Source organism: Lasiodiplodia theobromae, assembly GCF_012971845.1.
Source record: "Lasiodiplodia theobromae strain AM2As chromosome Unknown scaffold_4, whole genome shotgun sequence".
Taxonomy (NCBI): Eukaryota; Fungi; Ascomycota; class Dothideomycetes; order Botryosphaeriales; family Botryosphaeriaceae; genus Lasiodiplodia; species Lasiodiplodia theobromae.
In genome coordinates, this window is record NW_023336530.1 from 575,097 (window position 1) to 588,552 (window position 13,456).

Consider the following 13,456-nt stretch of genomic DNA (forward strand, 5'->3'; position numbering starts at 1 on the left):
GGCATCCAGAACCGGGTCCCAATAGCACATTGTTTCTTGCTGTCGGCTCTGTTCGTCTGGAGAAGTCTTGATCAATATAACCTCTGTCGATGAACCGGGGTTTCCTTGAATTGGGTTACCGCCAAATGAACCATCTCTCTTCCGCCTGACCATGATACTCCGAGGTTTAGACTGCTCAAGTAAGATGACTCATTCATGTAGCCAGAAAGCTGCTGGATGGTAAATGACTATATGGCCAACCTATCTGCCAGGGGTATATGAATATCCTGATGCCCTCGTGAAAGCTTTCTGGCAGAAGAACCCTAAATCAGAATCCCGCAAAACCCAAACTTGAATTGTAAATAGCCACTTTTCAACTCCTCAATAAAAGTCCTTTTCTTTTTCCTACTATCCCAATAACTCCCACCATGCAAATCAAACCTCGTTTGTCCAGTTCCCAAGCTCAGAACTTGATCTCTAAAACGCCTTTTGCCGAAATCCCGAACCTCATTTGTTCTGTTCACGTGCACGGCGAAGGGCTTCAGCCGTTGCCCTGGAAACAAGGTTCTGTCCAGGCTCCTCCATGCACTTCCTGTAGATGTGGCGGAACGGGCTGGTCTTGTCGAGCATCTCGAATAACGAGGAGTAGATCTCATGTGGCCTTTTCTGTTTCTCTCCCTCCTGCTTTTGCTTGTTCTCCATAGACCCGCTGAAGAGCCGCTTTTTCACATCTTCATGTTCGTCTTTCTTAATCCTCTTGTGAAATGGCTGCTCCCCTTCCAACAGCTGTTCCTTGCGTTTCCTGGGGTTGTGAATTGTTAAAATGTCTTGAACGTTCTCATCAACGTTGAAAGGCCTCTTCACCTCTTCGTCGTCCGAATCAATGTCTTCGCCAAAGAATCTGGTCTTTGAAACGCCTTGTCCAGGCAGGACCTTGCTGCGTTGGGCTTCTGGAAGCCTCACCATTTCGTCCTTCAGATGTTTCTTGATGTCCTTGAGAAGCTCGTATTTGTTTCTCCGTAGTTTGGCAGATGGGGTCCAGCGAGGCAGGTACAGGGTGATGTCCTCCAACTCCCCATTTGGGGTGAACAGCTTTTCACCAGTAAGCCTTTTCTTTCCAATGCGCAGGTTCACTCCATTGTTCCCCACCCGAACCCCGATTTCCTTCCTTTCCCTCTTTTTGTTTCCATGGATTGCGCTGCCGATGATGAAGAACTGGTTGCCAGAAACAAAAGGAGCCCGCTTGGTGAAGCGAATATGGTGGGTATAGTCTTTTGGATCGTTCTTCACTTCTTCCGCATCGTTCTCGCTAGCCTTCTTGGGCTCATTGATAAGGTCGAAATGCTCCTTGAGGTTGATGGGGACATCGAGCGGGGCATCATTACCCATGACCTTCAGTTTGAGCTCTTTGAGCTCTTCATTGACTTCGCTGAGGTGGGCTTCGAGCTTCTTGAAGTCTTCCTCCGTGACCCCCTTTCCCCTTTCCTCGTTAACAAGTTCGCCGGTTGTCTGATTCTTAGAAGCAGTGTTAGCTCGACAAGCTCAAAAGTTGCTGGATGCGCACTTACGTTATCTAGAGCATGTCTTATCTTCTTCTGGGTGAGACGGTGGGTCCGGGGATGGAACGGCGTGGGTGGCTGACATGTGGTTAGCTCTGGACTAGATGTTTTTTGGGCGCAGACAGACGTACCATGCTGTAGGTCTGGTTGGGGTCTGGTTGGGGTCTGGTGGGGGCTGGTGGGGGTCTGGCAGTGGTCTGGCAAGGATACTATGTCTTTGATGCGGCACCTCTTCGTAAGATGGGTGAGGTTGTTGAGGAGGAGGAGGAGGAGTGTCAGAAGAAAAGAGATGTTTCTTATATAGCCGGGGGTGAGGACCCTTGCGGGGCTAAACCAAAATGGGAGGACAACGCTCAAGAGGAAGGTACGCCAGAGACTCACCAAATGGCCAAATAAGCCCTTAAAGTCGATTAGGTTGAGCCGTTAAGGGAAGTACGAAGCGATATAACCCTGAAATGAGAAAGGCATAAACAGAGAAATTGGATTATTTGTCCCTCGCATCAGACACCTATCCTGCTTAGGAGGGCAGACCTCTTCCCGAATTATTTCTTAATGAATGAGTGGTTTACTCAGGAACTTTTTAGACATAACAACATCTTCGGAAGCTGATTTGCAGCGTCTAAAGGAAGAGTCATCGAATCTCAAGCCACAAACCACGCGCAAAGCTGCCGAGCATCAAAGGCTCTCTGATAAAACGTCCTCCACTATTTACCATCTGGAAAGTCAGGTTCGTGGGTATATCACCGAAGTCGGAGGTAAGGACCAGGCAATAGCGGCAACCAGAAAATCTATGGACAGCCTGAGTGCAACAAACGAGGTAAAGGATTCGGAGATTGTCAGGCTCAAAGAGGAGATGGCTGAGAAGGCTAACCAGGCCTCCACCCTCTCTTATGAAGTTCGTCAGTTTAATTCCACAAATCGACTGATATCGGAGAAACTGAATTCTTCTACCAAGTAAAATATCGACCTTGAAGTCCGCCTTCAAGAAGCAACCCTCAGCAACCGGAAATCTTAGAAAACAGAGAAGGAGGTTTCGGCTGAGGTTCTTCGGTTGAAGTATGCAACGACGGAAAATGATACCTTGAACCGGCGTATCCTAGATGTAAGGCTCAAACTCTCAGAGCAGACAACCCGAGAGTTGAAGGTCTATTCGGAGAAGGAGGATTTGGAAAACCAAGTCCTCGAACTCTGATCCCAGGTGGACTCTGTCCTGGAAGGGGAGCAAAGCGCAAGAGAACAGGCCAAGGAATATTCTGATCGTCACACTCGGGCAAATAGACAGGTCAAAGACCTCGAACAGCAGCTTTCCTCCGCCAGGAAAGAGATCAATGACTTGAAGTAGCAAAGTACACGTGACTGAATGCGCTCAAAGTCTCACGGGCAGAGACACACCTGGCCAGAAATGCGGCGGAGAGAATGATGCGCGCTCCATCGACGCCCATTCCGTTTCCCGTTGTTCGACGAGTTCGAGAACCTCTGGACCGGGCATCGAGGTGTTATCAAGCCACGACGGCCCACGGTTAAGCACCCTTCCAGTGATCCAGGAAGACGAGGAAATGGAGGAACCAAGATTTCCCTCAACGCCCGGGAGCTCCTCTTTGCAGCCGCAAACTCCAAAGCCGAAAGACAAGACGAATTTCAGGGCGAAAAGGCACCAGACGAGCGCTGAGACAATGGCAGAGGCCAGGAGGCTCTTGAATGAGGTTGTTTTCAAAACAGGCGAAAATGAGTCCAGCATCTTCGCGTTTCCGGACGACGTTCAGGCCAATTTCGCCAATGCCATTTCGAACCTCATCGACAATTACCGCGCGGACCCAGTCGCCTACAACTTGAGGCCAAATCGCATGAAGTGCCTGTCCTGTACCGCTGGTACCCGTTCATGCGAAGCTGGGGATGGTGATTTCACCTGTAAGACTCTTTCTCAATTTTCCTCTTTTGCCACGTATTAACACAACCCTGTTCAGGTACCTGGTGCGAATCAAACGCCAGTCTTTGCATTACGAGAACCGAAGGAACGCTGTTCGTCGCTCCTCGAGTACAGGAGAAGACAATGGACCCAAAAAGCGAAAGATACTGGCTTTCGGAGCCAAGACTGAAGCGGAGGAGGAGGAGGAGGACCGGACTGGAGTTACTGGCCTGAGCTCTTTGAGTGGAGTTCATACACTTGTCTGGACGCATATCGCTGCATTTGCCCATTCTCGTAAGGTTTTCGGGGAGACGAGTATTCAACGTACTGCATTGCTTGATTTCTGAACAGGTTTCGGGGAAGTGAGGATTCAACGTACTACATTGCTTGATAGCTGGTCAGGTCTCAGGGAGGCAAGGATTCAAAATACTACATTGCTTTATACCTTTGTACCTTTGTGCTTTCGCGCCTTTACGCCTTTACTCGTAAAGAAATATACATGCGGACGTTACTGGTGGTAGTAGATCTGAGCCATCGGAACTAATTTCTGTATACATATAACTCTGGTAGCATATCATTGGCTGGCTCTTCCACCTCGCGCCGCAAACGTAACAGGCTGACATGCCCCCAACAGCTTCCGAGCGTGAAATGTGAATATTCTGGCCAATTAACGGATAGAACATGGCGTTGAATGATTGGAAAACAACCTTTGGCATGGGATCAGATTCAATGATCTGGCGTATGGAACACGCTGGCAAGCACCACAGCAGGCCCATGCCGTTCTCTTACTCTTGCGGCAGTTCGGTACTACGGCTATCCGGCTTCCAGCCCACTCTATGCACAGACATTTAGCTTTCGCATAGTTTAATGCTTACTAAGTCCTGCCGTCGCGTCGGCCCTCTCTATGGCCGAACCGGCTCGCATTCTCGTACTCGCGCTTTGAAAGCTCCGCATGCCTATCAATCTCGCATGATGCCCACACTATTCTGCACCGCACTGATGCATTTTAACACGCGTCCCTTATATGACGTCACTGTGCACTCGCGCTTATGGACGCTTAGAACCGCTCGACCCCGCTTAAGGGCCCAACCGAAATCAGAGTTGAAAGTCTATAGCTAATTGTAGCACAAACGCTCTTACTCCCAAACCCCAACAAGAGAGAGTCGGCAGTCAGAGTATAAGGTGTTGTACCCCTTCCTTCAAAAAACCTTCAACAAAAATCATCTGCGATGTCGGACAACGTTACTGTTCTCATCACTGGTGCTGGTCGAGGTATGTCTGCAAGCTCTCTGGCTGTCACTTGCCCTTGTCATAGCTATTGAAACTAATCCTTTCTAAGGAGTCGGACGAGGTCTCGTGGCAGCATATCTCGCAAGGCGTGGTAACACTGTCATTGCCTCTGTCCGTGACCCTGCTGCTGATGGCCCCCGATCCCTCTCGGCCCTCCCCAAAGGACCTGACAGCACATTGATTCTGTTGCCGCTTGATTACAATTCCGTAACGTCAATCTCAGGTGCCATTGGTAGTCTGCAGGCGGATCACGGAATCAACAGTCTCGACATTGTCATTTCGAATGCGGGTATCTGCTCTACATTTTCCGCGTTGGCCGAAGGGGAACAGGTCGTCACCGCACTGGAAGAGCATGTTGAAGTCAACGCATATGGCATGCTACGGCTGTTCCAGAACACGCTGCCGCTTCTGCGGAAGTCCAAGGTTGACGAGCCAAAATTTGCATACATTTCGAGCCCGGTGGGAGCGTTGAACTTGGTCGAGAGAATCGGCAAAGCACCTGCGGGAATATACGGCGCGTCGAAAGCGTTTGCGAATTACATTGTGAGGCGATTGGCAATCGAGAATGACGGTGTCACTACTTGGTCTATCAGTCCCGGGTAAGTATAACCACCCCCGAGGCAAAGGCACAAAAGGCCAGGATCAAAGTAAGAAAATAGTTTCCCCCGGCTGATATAAGTTTCCGGATAGGCTCGTTGATACGGATATGTCGGCTACCGCAATGCCAATTATGGCTCCCCCAGGACTGAAGGCAATTCCGGTGCAGGAGAGCGCCGCTGGGATCATGAAAGTGGTACGTCTACAAAAGAATCATGAAAGCTATCGCTGGATCATAAATTTACCATCTGTTCAGGTCGCCGAAGCAACGCATGAACGAACCAATGGGCACTTCATCAACTATGATGGCGCAGAAGTACCCTGGTAAAGTGACCTCTGGAGCTACAGTGCAGTGATGGGATTCGTGATGGGGTAGTGAGACATAGTTGGTTGTTTAAGATTTCGCTCGGAAACAAGCAGCTTGTTGCTGGTTTTGGAAATTGAGGCGGGAATGAGGTGAACTTGAAGTTATTCCCGACGCAGGTGTCAAGAACCATGGACACTCTTGCATCAAAAGATCACTCCCATCTGCCTACGGATAGGCCTTTGCTTAGCGCAACAAAGGCAAATTGAATTCATTTGGGTCACAATAGCATGGTTGATCAGGGTTTGAATTTAAAGCTACATAAAAGAAGCATCAATGACCAGTGCCGGTTCTTCTCCGCTGATCGTCTACCTCGACAAGCCTTCGGCAGAATTGAGTTCAGCTGATGACGTGCAGGAAGCCTTTCGTATCCGTTACTTTATTAAGTTCGCTATCAGCGTGCATGAATGGCTGCAGCTGAAAGCTTAACGCAGACATTTCGCGCCATAAATCCATTCAGAGCCCTGATAATTCGAGTGCCGCCACCTAAGGACCCGGATTTTCTTGGAAATCCAAGCTAGACCCTTCCCCTGAATGCCGGTGCATCTGTCTTGCAGGAAGATTCAGGGTCTAGACTAGATATTTTTTGCAGATACGACGTATGACACATTTCCAACTGGTCGCGTGAACGTCACGTTGCAGGGGACCCTGGGAGGGTGACGATATGCGGGGCACTCATGCGCATCTGCGCATCGAAAGCTACATAACATCGCCGACGTCCATTTCTGACTTTCGCTCTAACTTTGGGAGTATCCTGAATCATTGAAGTTGTTGAATCACCCTGCCAGTAGCATTCTCACCACCTGAAGACAGTTACAATTTTTCCTGGCCCAGCAGCACGAGTAATTTTGAGCGCGCCAAATAGTGCACAGGATTCCCTGACCTCTCTTCGTGCCGCCGCATCGAGACTGACCAAAACTATGCCGGGAAAAGTGAGCTTCTTCTCTCACAAGCCGAACTCCCAGTGTGGTCAACTCACGCCTGCGTGAGAATCCGTGGCGGTGGCTTCGACAATGTAACGCGCTACAGTGACAGTCACTTCAAGCTTGGCACGTAATGCACCATCTTCTCGGCCATTACCCGCTTGCTTCCAACCCTGGCCCACCCCACATCTATTACTATCGGATCGGATTGAGAGTGTTCCGTGGGCTTTAATTTCTCGCGGAAACGATGACAAATGGCTTGTAGCTCTCTGTTGGTATCAGCTATTGTAATATACGTCCGCTATCTCCATGAGCAATCATCGGCCCTTCTTCGCAGGCGCTGCTCGTATCCATGGAGAATCGACCTCCGTTGCTCCAATAGTTCAATTTTCTTGGTTAAGGATTAGCGGGAACTTGGCGAGATGGTAACACAACCACATCCGATCGGCTTATCCAACATCTCTTGAGTTCAATTTCCATTCAATCTTGTTCAAGAACGAAGGGCCGCACATGGTATTTGCCCAGAATAGAAGGCCTAATCAAGACTACCCTCACCTCTGAGTATACGTAGTCTCTGCTACTCGCCAATCTAGCCACAAGGTGCTCTTTGCGCAGGGGAAGAGAAGCCTTTTTTTGGTACGGATTGGGACGAACTTCTTACGAATGATCCGGCCTAAGGCTCGACAGGCCCTAGTACTACTACCTATGCTTCAATGTGGCCTCGTCAAATTTTCATGCTCGGGGATGAGAATGTATGTTAACCGGAGAAGAATTTCGGTCATTCTATATATCGTCCTTTCTGACCTATCGTTCAGGAGTAGAAAAAGATCGCTAAGATAAAGGCGGCGCTTTTATCATCATCAGTTAAGCGGTAGCGCCTCGTACCTTTCCATAAAACCACAACATATTGAAAGTACATATTTCCCATCACCATTTCTTTATTTTCTTCCATTACTCTTGCTTTCCATGGCCGTCTTGAAACCTTAAGCTGTTATTTTCCACACTGGTAAAGACGGCGAACACTTAATAGAATGACGAGGTTTGCGCCTCTCTGTAGACCGTAGCTGTTTGCATGTACATGCATTCCGGCGGCCTGTAATAGTAATAGTAACAGATACAAAACAAAATGGCTGTTGATTGTGTGTTGCCATGAGTCTCCCGCACGGCCCGAGCCGCGAGCCGGACCGAAGAAAAAAAGTTTGCACAAAACAAAACGTACAACAGCCGGGATTCCCCAATGGTCACCCACTTGAGTACTAATCGGCCGGTTCGCAGCTTAAGTACGGCTGAGCGGACGGGAAGCCCTGCATTCTGCGACCTATGGTCGTACGTGGTAGAGTTGATTGCAAATTGAGGTTATGATTCCCGGTCAACAGTTAGTCGCCTCGCTGTCACTGGTAGTTCACCGCCAGTCCGTGTCGTAATGCTTGGAGTTGCTGCAGAGCGGATGCGGTGGATGGCACTGAATCTGACAGGGTGCTTGGCTTCTGACAGAATACCTAGTAGATCCTATGATATTTGCCTCTCTTAGTTTGTTGTTTGCTGTTTGCCAGTTAGCTACTGCAGCGTACATATTCTACGCTGCCTGCAGATATTCTACAGATCATTCTGCGCACCTTCTTTCCAACAAGTCTTCCGATACGGTGAATTAAAGGAACAATAGAGCGAAGTTCACACAAGTTCTCAGACCTCACGAGCTGTCGAGCTACCACACGTGTAGCAGCACGTAATTCTTGGAGTTGGGCGCCCAACGGAACCCCACTTCTTACGTCACAGCCAGTAGCGCTGCGATAGGTACGTACTGTGTACAGGCAAAGTGATCCATCATCCTTCTCCCAAGTAGCCGAAAGTTCATCAAGATGTCGCTTCCGGAATTCCTCTCCGGCAGCTACCGCCGTTACAAAGAAGACACCACCGCTTTTACCACATGGCTATCCCAAGCTGCCGCCGCCGTCGGCTGGAAAGTACCAAAGAAACCATTGCAGGATGCAGAGCCAGCAAAACCCGGTGGCTCCTCAGCACCTTCTACCAACACCGCTCAAGCGCAGAGCGGCCGCCTCAAAGGCAAGGCTCGCAAAGCCGCGAAGGCGGCCGCTCAGCAATCTACCGCCACCAGCAGCGGCGAACCGCCCAAAAAAGCAAATGCAGTGCGCTACAAGCTCTCGACGCAGGACCTACTTGCGCAAGCTGAGGCCGTGGCATAAGCAACGCAGGTGGGCGTGCGTATGCCAGACGCGGTGCAGCTGCTACTGAAGCGGGCGATCGCGGCGAGGCGGAGGTGCGCGGATTGGTTCGAAACAGCCAAGGTGGAAGCGAGGAGGAGCAACGAGGGGCATAGGCATTTCATTGATGCTCTGCAGAGGGCATTGGATCTGTGACTCCCAAGAAAGATGACGTAAAGGGTCCGAGCGCAGATGAGTCGAAGGATGGGCTGCTTGATTTACGGTATGACTCGGCTGTCTTGATTCTCGGGAATTCTAACAATCTACACAGGAATCAGTTCGAGGCGCTTGATGTTGAGTATGTGAGCGACCAGTTTGCGCTGGCTTCTGCCGATGCTTCGAAGAGCGGTAGTGCGACGAAGAATGAGGTGTTTGAACTCGAGGCCGACCCCGCCTGGGAAGATGCATTCATCTGCTACTGCTTCTTCGAGGATCTGCACTCCATCCAGGATACGCTGAAGGATGTGTGGAAGAAGTATCAGGATGAAAAGCTGGACCTGGTCTCCGCAACCATGACCACCAACGCCGCCATCGAATTGGTACAGCATGCCGAGAAAGATCTTCTGGACGCGACCTCAACTCTCCACGCGTACAAAAGGCCTTATGACAGAGTAGCAATGTCTGTTTTCTACGCTGAGACTCTCCGCAATGGCAGAGACCCCGATGAATATCTCAGCTCTCCGGAATCCTTGGAAGTCATGGATCTGGACGACTTCATCTACTTGCCAACAGCCCGTGTGCTCATGAAAGCGGCTGATATGGCCAAGTATATGGACAAGATCAACTGGCCTGTGCCTGTTCCCCAAATGCGCTTCGGCTACATCGCACGCCCCGAACTACTTGAGCTTCCAAAGTACGAGAAACTTGAAAAGGACAGAACCTTGACTCAACTACTCCATGAGGTTGCTCTCATCCACAAAATGAGGGAATTTCCTGGCATTGGCTCCGCGAAGGTCCTTCCGGATGTTCAGGATGGCTTTTCAAAAAGCATGGAACGTCTGTGGACCAAAGGCGAGGTCAGCGCCCATAACGTATTTGCATCTCGAATAATGCTGGATATCATTGAAATCACCAGCGACCAACCTAGCTTCCACAAAGATCTTCTGCAAATGGGCAAGCACACACAGCGGAACATCGAGTTCCAAATCCACTCAGATGGGTCTTTGGGTACGGGCGACACACGTTGGCTTACTAAGGATCAGAACACTATCATGGACATCTACCAGTTGACTGAGATGCATATCCCATACCTGCCTGTGGGCGAGTTTAAGAAGATGATGATGGCAGCCAATAAGGACAACCTTGCTCCGGGATACTCCATGGATGACGCACCGCCAGAAGTGCGGGAAGCAATTAGAGAAGGTCTTCGAAAGAAGGGCTTGGATCCAGATGACGGCCCGTCAGAGGAGCATAAGAGAAATGCCAAGAAGCTCGACCTGAGACCAATTCCGCCAGCACCGGAACCCAATTTTGCCGTCACACACAATCCCCTTTTGTGCGGCATGATGGCTCTCCAGCTGGACGTCTTGAACGAAGAGGCCGGCGTAGCCCTCTCCAACCACCATCTCTCCATCTTCGCAACAGCCCATCTCTACAACGCCATCCGCCAGCTCCGACTCACTCAAATCAGCTGGCCCGACCTGGAACGCGTCATGGATCTCCACGCCGGCCCCATCTTCGCCAACGACGTACCCGACACACCGGAAAAGTTCTTCGCACGAATGGCCTTTCGCATCGGCAGCAGCGCTCGCCCCAGAAAGATGGACAAGGAGCAGAAGCTATTCCTGCACGTCACGCCTGCAACAAAGGCCCTCCGCGAGTATATCGACGGCAAGCAGCCGGTCCAGGGCGTCATCAGGCAGGTTGACGACCAGCTGCAAGAGCACATGCCTGTGGCGAGCTCCGCGAACGCCGCTACCACTATCGGCTTGAGCAAGACCGAGAAGAAGAGCACCAGCCACAGTCTTCGCCGCCGTCGCTTGACGCCGCTTCAGTCTGTCGAGGCGCTGCAGTCCCTCATGCCGGCCATCTTGCCGGACATCACCATCGACTACATCGCCCTGACGAAGACGTGCAACGCGCTCATGCGTGCCGTCCGACAGCGGATCCAGGAGGAAATGGGCACCGCCTACCCATCATTGGCTCATCCGGGCGATAGTAACGATCATGGGTTTTTGGTCATGGTTTTGAAGATCTTGGAAGAGACGAAGGTGGAAGAAGAGGCTTTGCAGAGGAAGAAGAAGGGTGAGGCAAAGGCTTTCGAGGGCGGGGAACAGCTGAGGTTGGCGGCGGAAACCATGGAGGAGTTTTGGAGTGAGCGAGCTATAGGCGTCTTGGGTGATCGTGTAGAGAGAGTCCTGTCTATGTAATCTGTATAGAGTCACCTCAATCGCTAAACAATGTGGAGTAAGTTGCCTGCGATCGCATAACGGCAGAAGAGGGCACGTCTCGTAAGCTGTCGACATGTCTGTAAGACAAAAAGATCCTTTAGGCAACAATGGTGTCAGCAATACAGCCCCGTGAGCCAAGTGTAGCTTATGTTCCACAGAGCGTTCCTGGCGCTGCTGCCTGGTGGCTTCGGGCACACATCTCTTCAGCAACGTGAATTGCTGATTTACCATTTACTTGATCTTGATTGGGATTTATGTCTTGCTTCCTGCTCTTCTCATACTGCTCCAGCAGGCTATGCATACGTGAATCTACGTTCACTAGTAATTTTCGGTGAACATTAGGTTCTCAGATTGTCATGCTCGCACAGTCCGGTCGTACAAGACCATGTACTACTCCACTGGGGGAGCTGAAAGAGGGGCTTCTTCAGCTTTCTCCCATCCGCCTTCTCTCGAGGCCAACTGTCAACTGCATCATGATCTTGTTCAGTCGATTTGCTCTTGTTTGAGAAGCATCGTATCCTCTGATGGGAATCTCACCCTTTCAAATGAAAGGGTGAGCACTGCCCAGCAGCTTTACCAAAGTTTGGCTCACCCTCGATCAACTTTTCGACTACGGTACGCCATTTGGAGCGTATCTATTGCCACCGTGAGCGCATCCAAACGGTGCTGAGGGTACTGGGATATCATTATACTCAGTCTACTTAGCCGTAAAGACTTCCCTGGGCAACACATTTGTTGCTCCGCTGGATTTCTACAAAGAGCACTTGCGGTCAACTGGTAAGCCTGTGCCGGTATCATATCTCAACTTTCGCTAAACTGATAGCACCACAGAGTCTCCCTTGCACGATTCAGGATGTCAGACCCGAAGAAATACACCGTCGGCTGGATCTGCGCCATCAAAACGGAGTACGTTGCCGCACGCGCATTCCTCGACGAAAAGCACGAGCAAGCGGAGAGTGTATCTCAAAACGACAACAACGGCTATACCCTTGGGCGCATTGGGCTCCATAATGTCGTCATCGCTGTGTTGCCTCGGGGCGAGTATGGCAACAACTCTGCTGCGGCTGTTGCAAGAGACATGATGCACAGCTTTCCCAATGTCAGGATCGGCTTGATGGTTGGAATTGGCGGGGGTGCGCCAAGCTCCGGCCATGACATCAGGCTGGGGGATATTGTTGTTAGCTCCCCCGGTGGCGGGACAGGAGGCGTGTGGCAATATGACTATGGGAAGACCATCCAGGATCAGAAGTTCCACCACACAGGGTTCCTTGACCAACCACCCACGTCGTTGCGTACGGCTGTGGCTAACCTACAAGCAACCTACGAACTTGAAGGACATGGCATCAAAGCTGCAATCGAACACGCTCTTAAAGACAAGCCGAATCTCAAAAAGAATTACGGTCGACCAGACGAAGCTAGCGATCGACTGTTCAAGAGCGGATTCGTGCATCCACTGGAGAGCGGTAACAGTTGTGAAGACACTTGCAATAGCAATCCATCCAATCTGGTCTCCAGAAAACAGAGAGACGAAGAGGAAGATGACCCTGCTCTTCATTACGGCTTGATCGCATCCGCGAATAAGCTGATGAAAGATGCTGTTATCAGAGATACGCTCGCCAGGGAACACAATGTCCTGTGCTTTGAAATGGAGGCCGCTGGACTTATGAACCACTTCCCCTGCTTGGTCATCCGCGGCATCTGCGACTATGCAGATTCGCACAAAAGTAAGCGATGGCAGGGATTTGCAGCAATGACGGCTGCTGCATACGCCAAGGATCTTCTTCACCACATCGCGCCCAATCGAGTTGAGGCGGAGGAGAAATTTAGTGAAGCGTTGGACAAGAGTAAGGTTTTAATCCCTGGATCTGGGTAATGAAGATTACTGACTTTCTGAAAGTTGATAAGAAAGTGCGCGACTCGCACACTGTACAAATGGAGCACAGACAGCATGACTGGCTGTCTCCTCCGGATCCATCAACCATTTTCAACAACTCTGTCACGCAACATCACCCGGAGACAGGCCAATGGTTCCTCCGAAGCTCCTCATTTACCGACTGGATGATGGGTAAAACCAGATTCTTGTGGTTGCATGGAATTCCCGGATGTGGCAAGACGATTTTGAGCTCCACCATCATCAGGGAATTGAAAGATCGAAAGACAGCTAGCCAAACAGTGCTCTACTACTACTTCACTTTCTCGAAAAAGAGTATGCAGGAGTATGAGGGC

At 50.5% G+C, this 13,456-nt stretch overlaps 5 protein-coding genes across 5 annotated transcripts; 4 read left to right on the forward strand and 1 right to left on the reverse strand.

Moving 5' to 3' along the window:
- Positions 1-486: 486 nt before the first annotated feature.
- Positions 487-1,672, reverse strand: LTHEOB_1597 (uncharacterized protein; the record flags this gene model as incomplete). The annotated part of the gene is made up of 3 exons (XM_035510315.1): positions 487-1,488; positions 1,548-1,616; positions 1,670-1,672. 3 exons carry the CDS (start codon positions 1,670-1,672, stop codon positions 487-489), a joined length of 1,074 nt encoding a protein of 357 aa, XP_035366107.1.
- Positions 1,673-3,211: 1,539 nt separating this feature from the next.
- LTHEOB_1598 (C6 transcription factor) lies at positions 3,212-3,678 on the forward strand (the record flags this gene model as incomplete). Its single annotated transcript, XM_035510316.1, has 2 exons — positions 3,212-3,446; positions 3,503-3,678. The coding sequence occupies 2 exons, from the start codon at positions 3,212-3,214 to the stop codon at positions 3,676-3,678; spliced, it is 411 nt and encodes a 136-aa protein (XP_035366108.1).
- A 995-nt stretch (positions 3,679-4,673) lies between these two features.
- On the forward strand, positions 4,674-5,659 carry LTHEOB_1599 (Short-chain dehydrogenase/reductase SDR; the record flags this gene model as incomplete). The annotated part of the gene is made up of 4 exons (XM_035510317.1): positions 4,674-4,716; positions 4,958-5,333; positions 5,425-5,527; positions 5,588-5,659. 4 exons carry the CDS (start codon positions 4,674-4,676, stop codon positions 5,657-5,659), a joined length of 594 nt encoding a protein of 197 aa, XP_035366109.1.
- A 2,818-nt stretch (positions 5,660-8,477) lies between these two features.
- On the forward strand, positions 8,478-11,209 carry LTHEOB_1600 (uncharacterized protein; the record flags this gene model as incomplete). The annotated part of the gene is made up of 4 exons (XM_035510320.1): positions 8,478-8,765; positions 8,832-8,841; positions 8,979-9,063; positions 9,112-11,209. The coding sequence occupies 4 exons, from the start codon at positions 8,478-8,480 to the stop codon at positions 11,207-11,209; spliced, it is 2,481 nt and encodes an 826-aa protein (XP_035366110.1).
- Positions 11,210-12,083: 874 nt separating this feature from the next.
- LTHEOB_1601 (putative vps9-ankyrin repeat-containing protein) lies at positions 12,084-13,103 on the forward strand (the record flags this gene model as incomplete). Its single annotated transcript, XM_035510321.1, has 1 exon — positions 12,084-13,103. One exon carries the CDS (start codon positions 12,084-12,086, stop codon positions 13,101-13,103), a length of 1,020 nt encoding a protein of 339 aa, XP_035366111.1.
- Between the last annotated feature and the right edge of the window lie 353 nt (positions 13,104-13,456).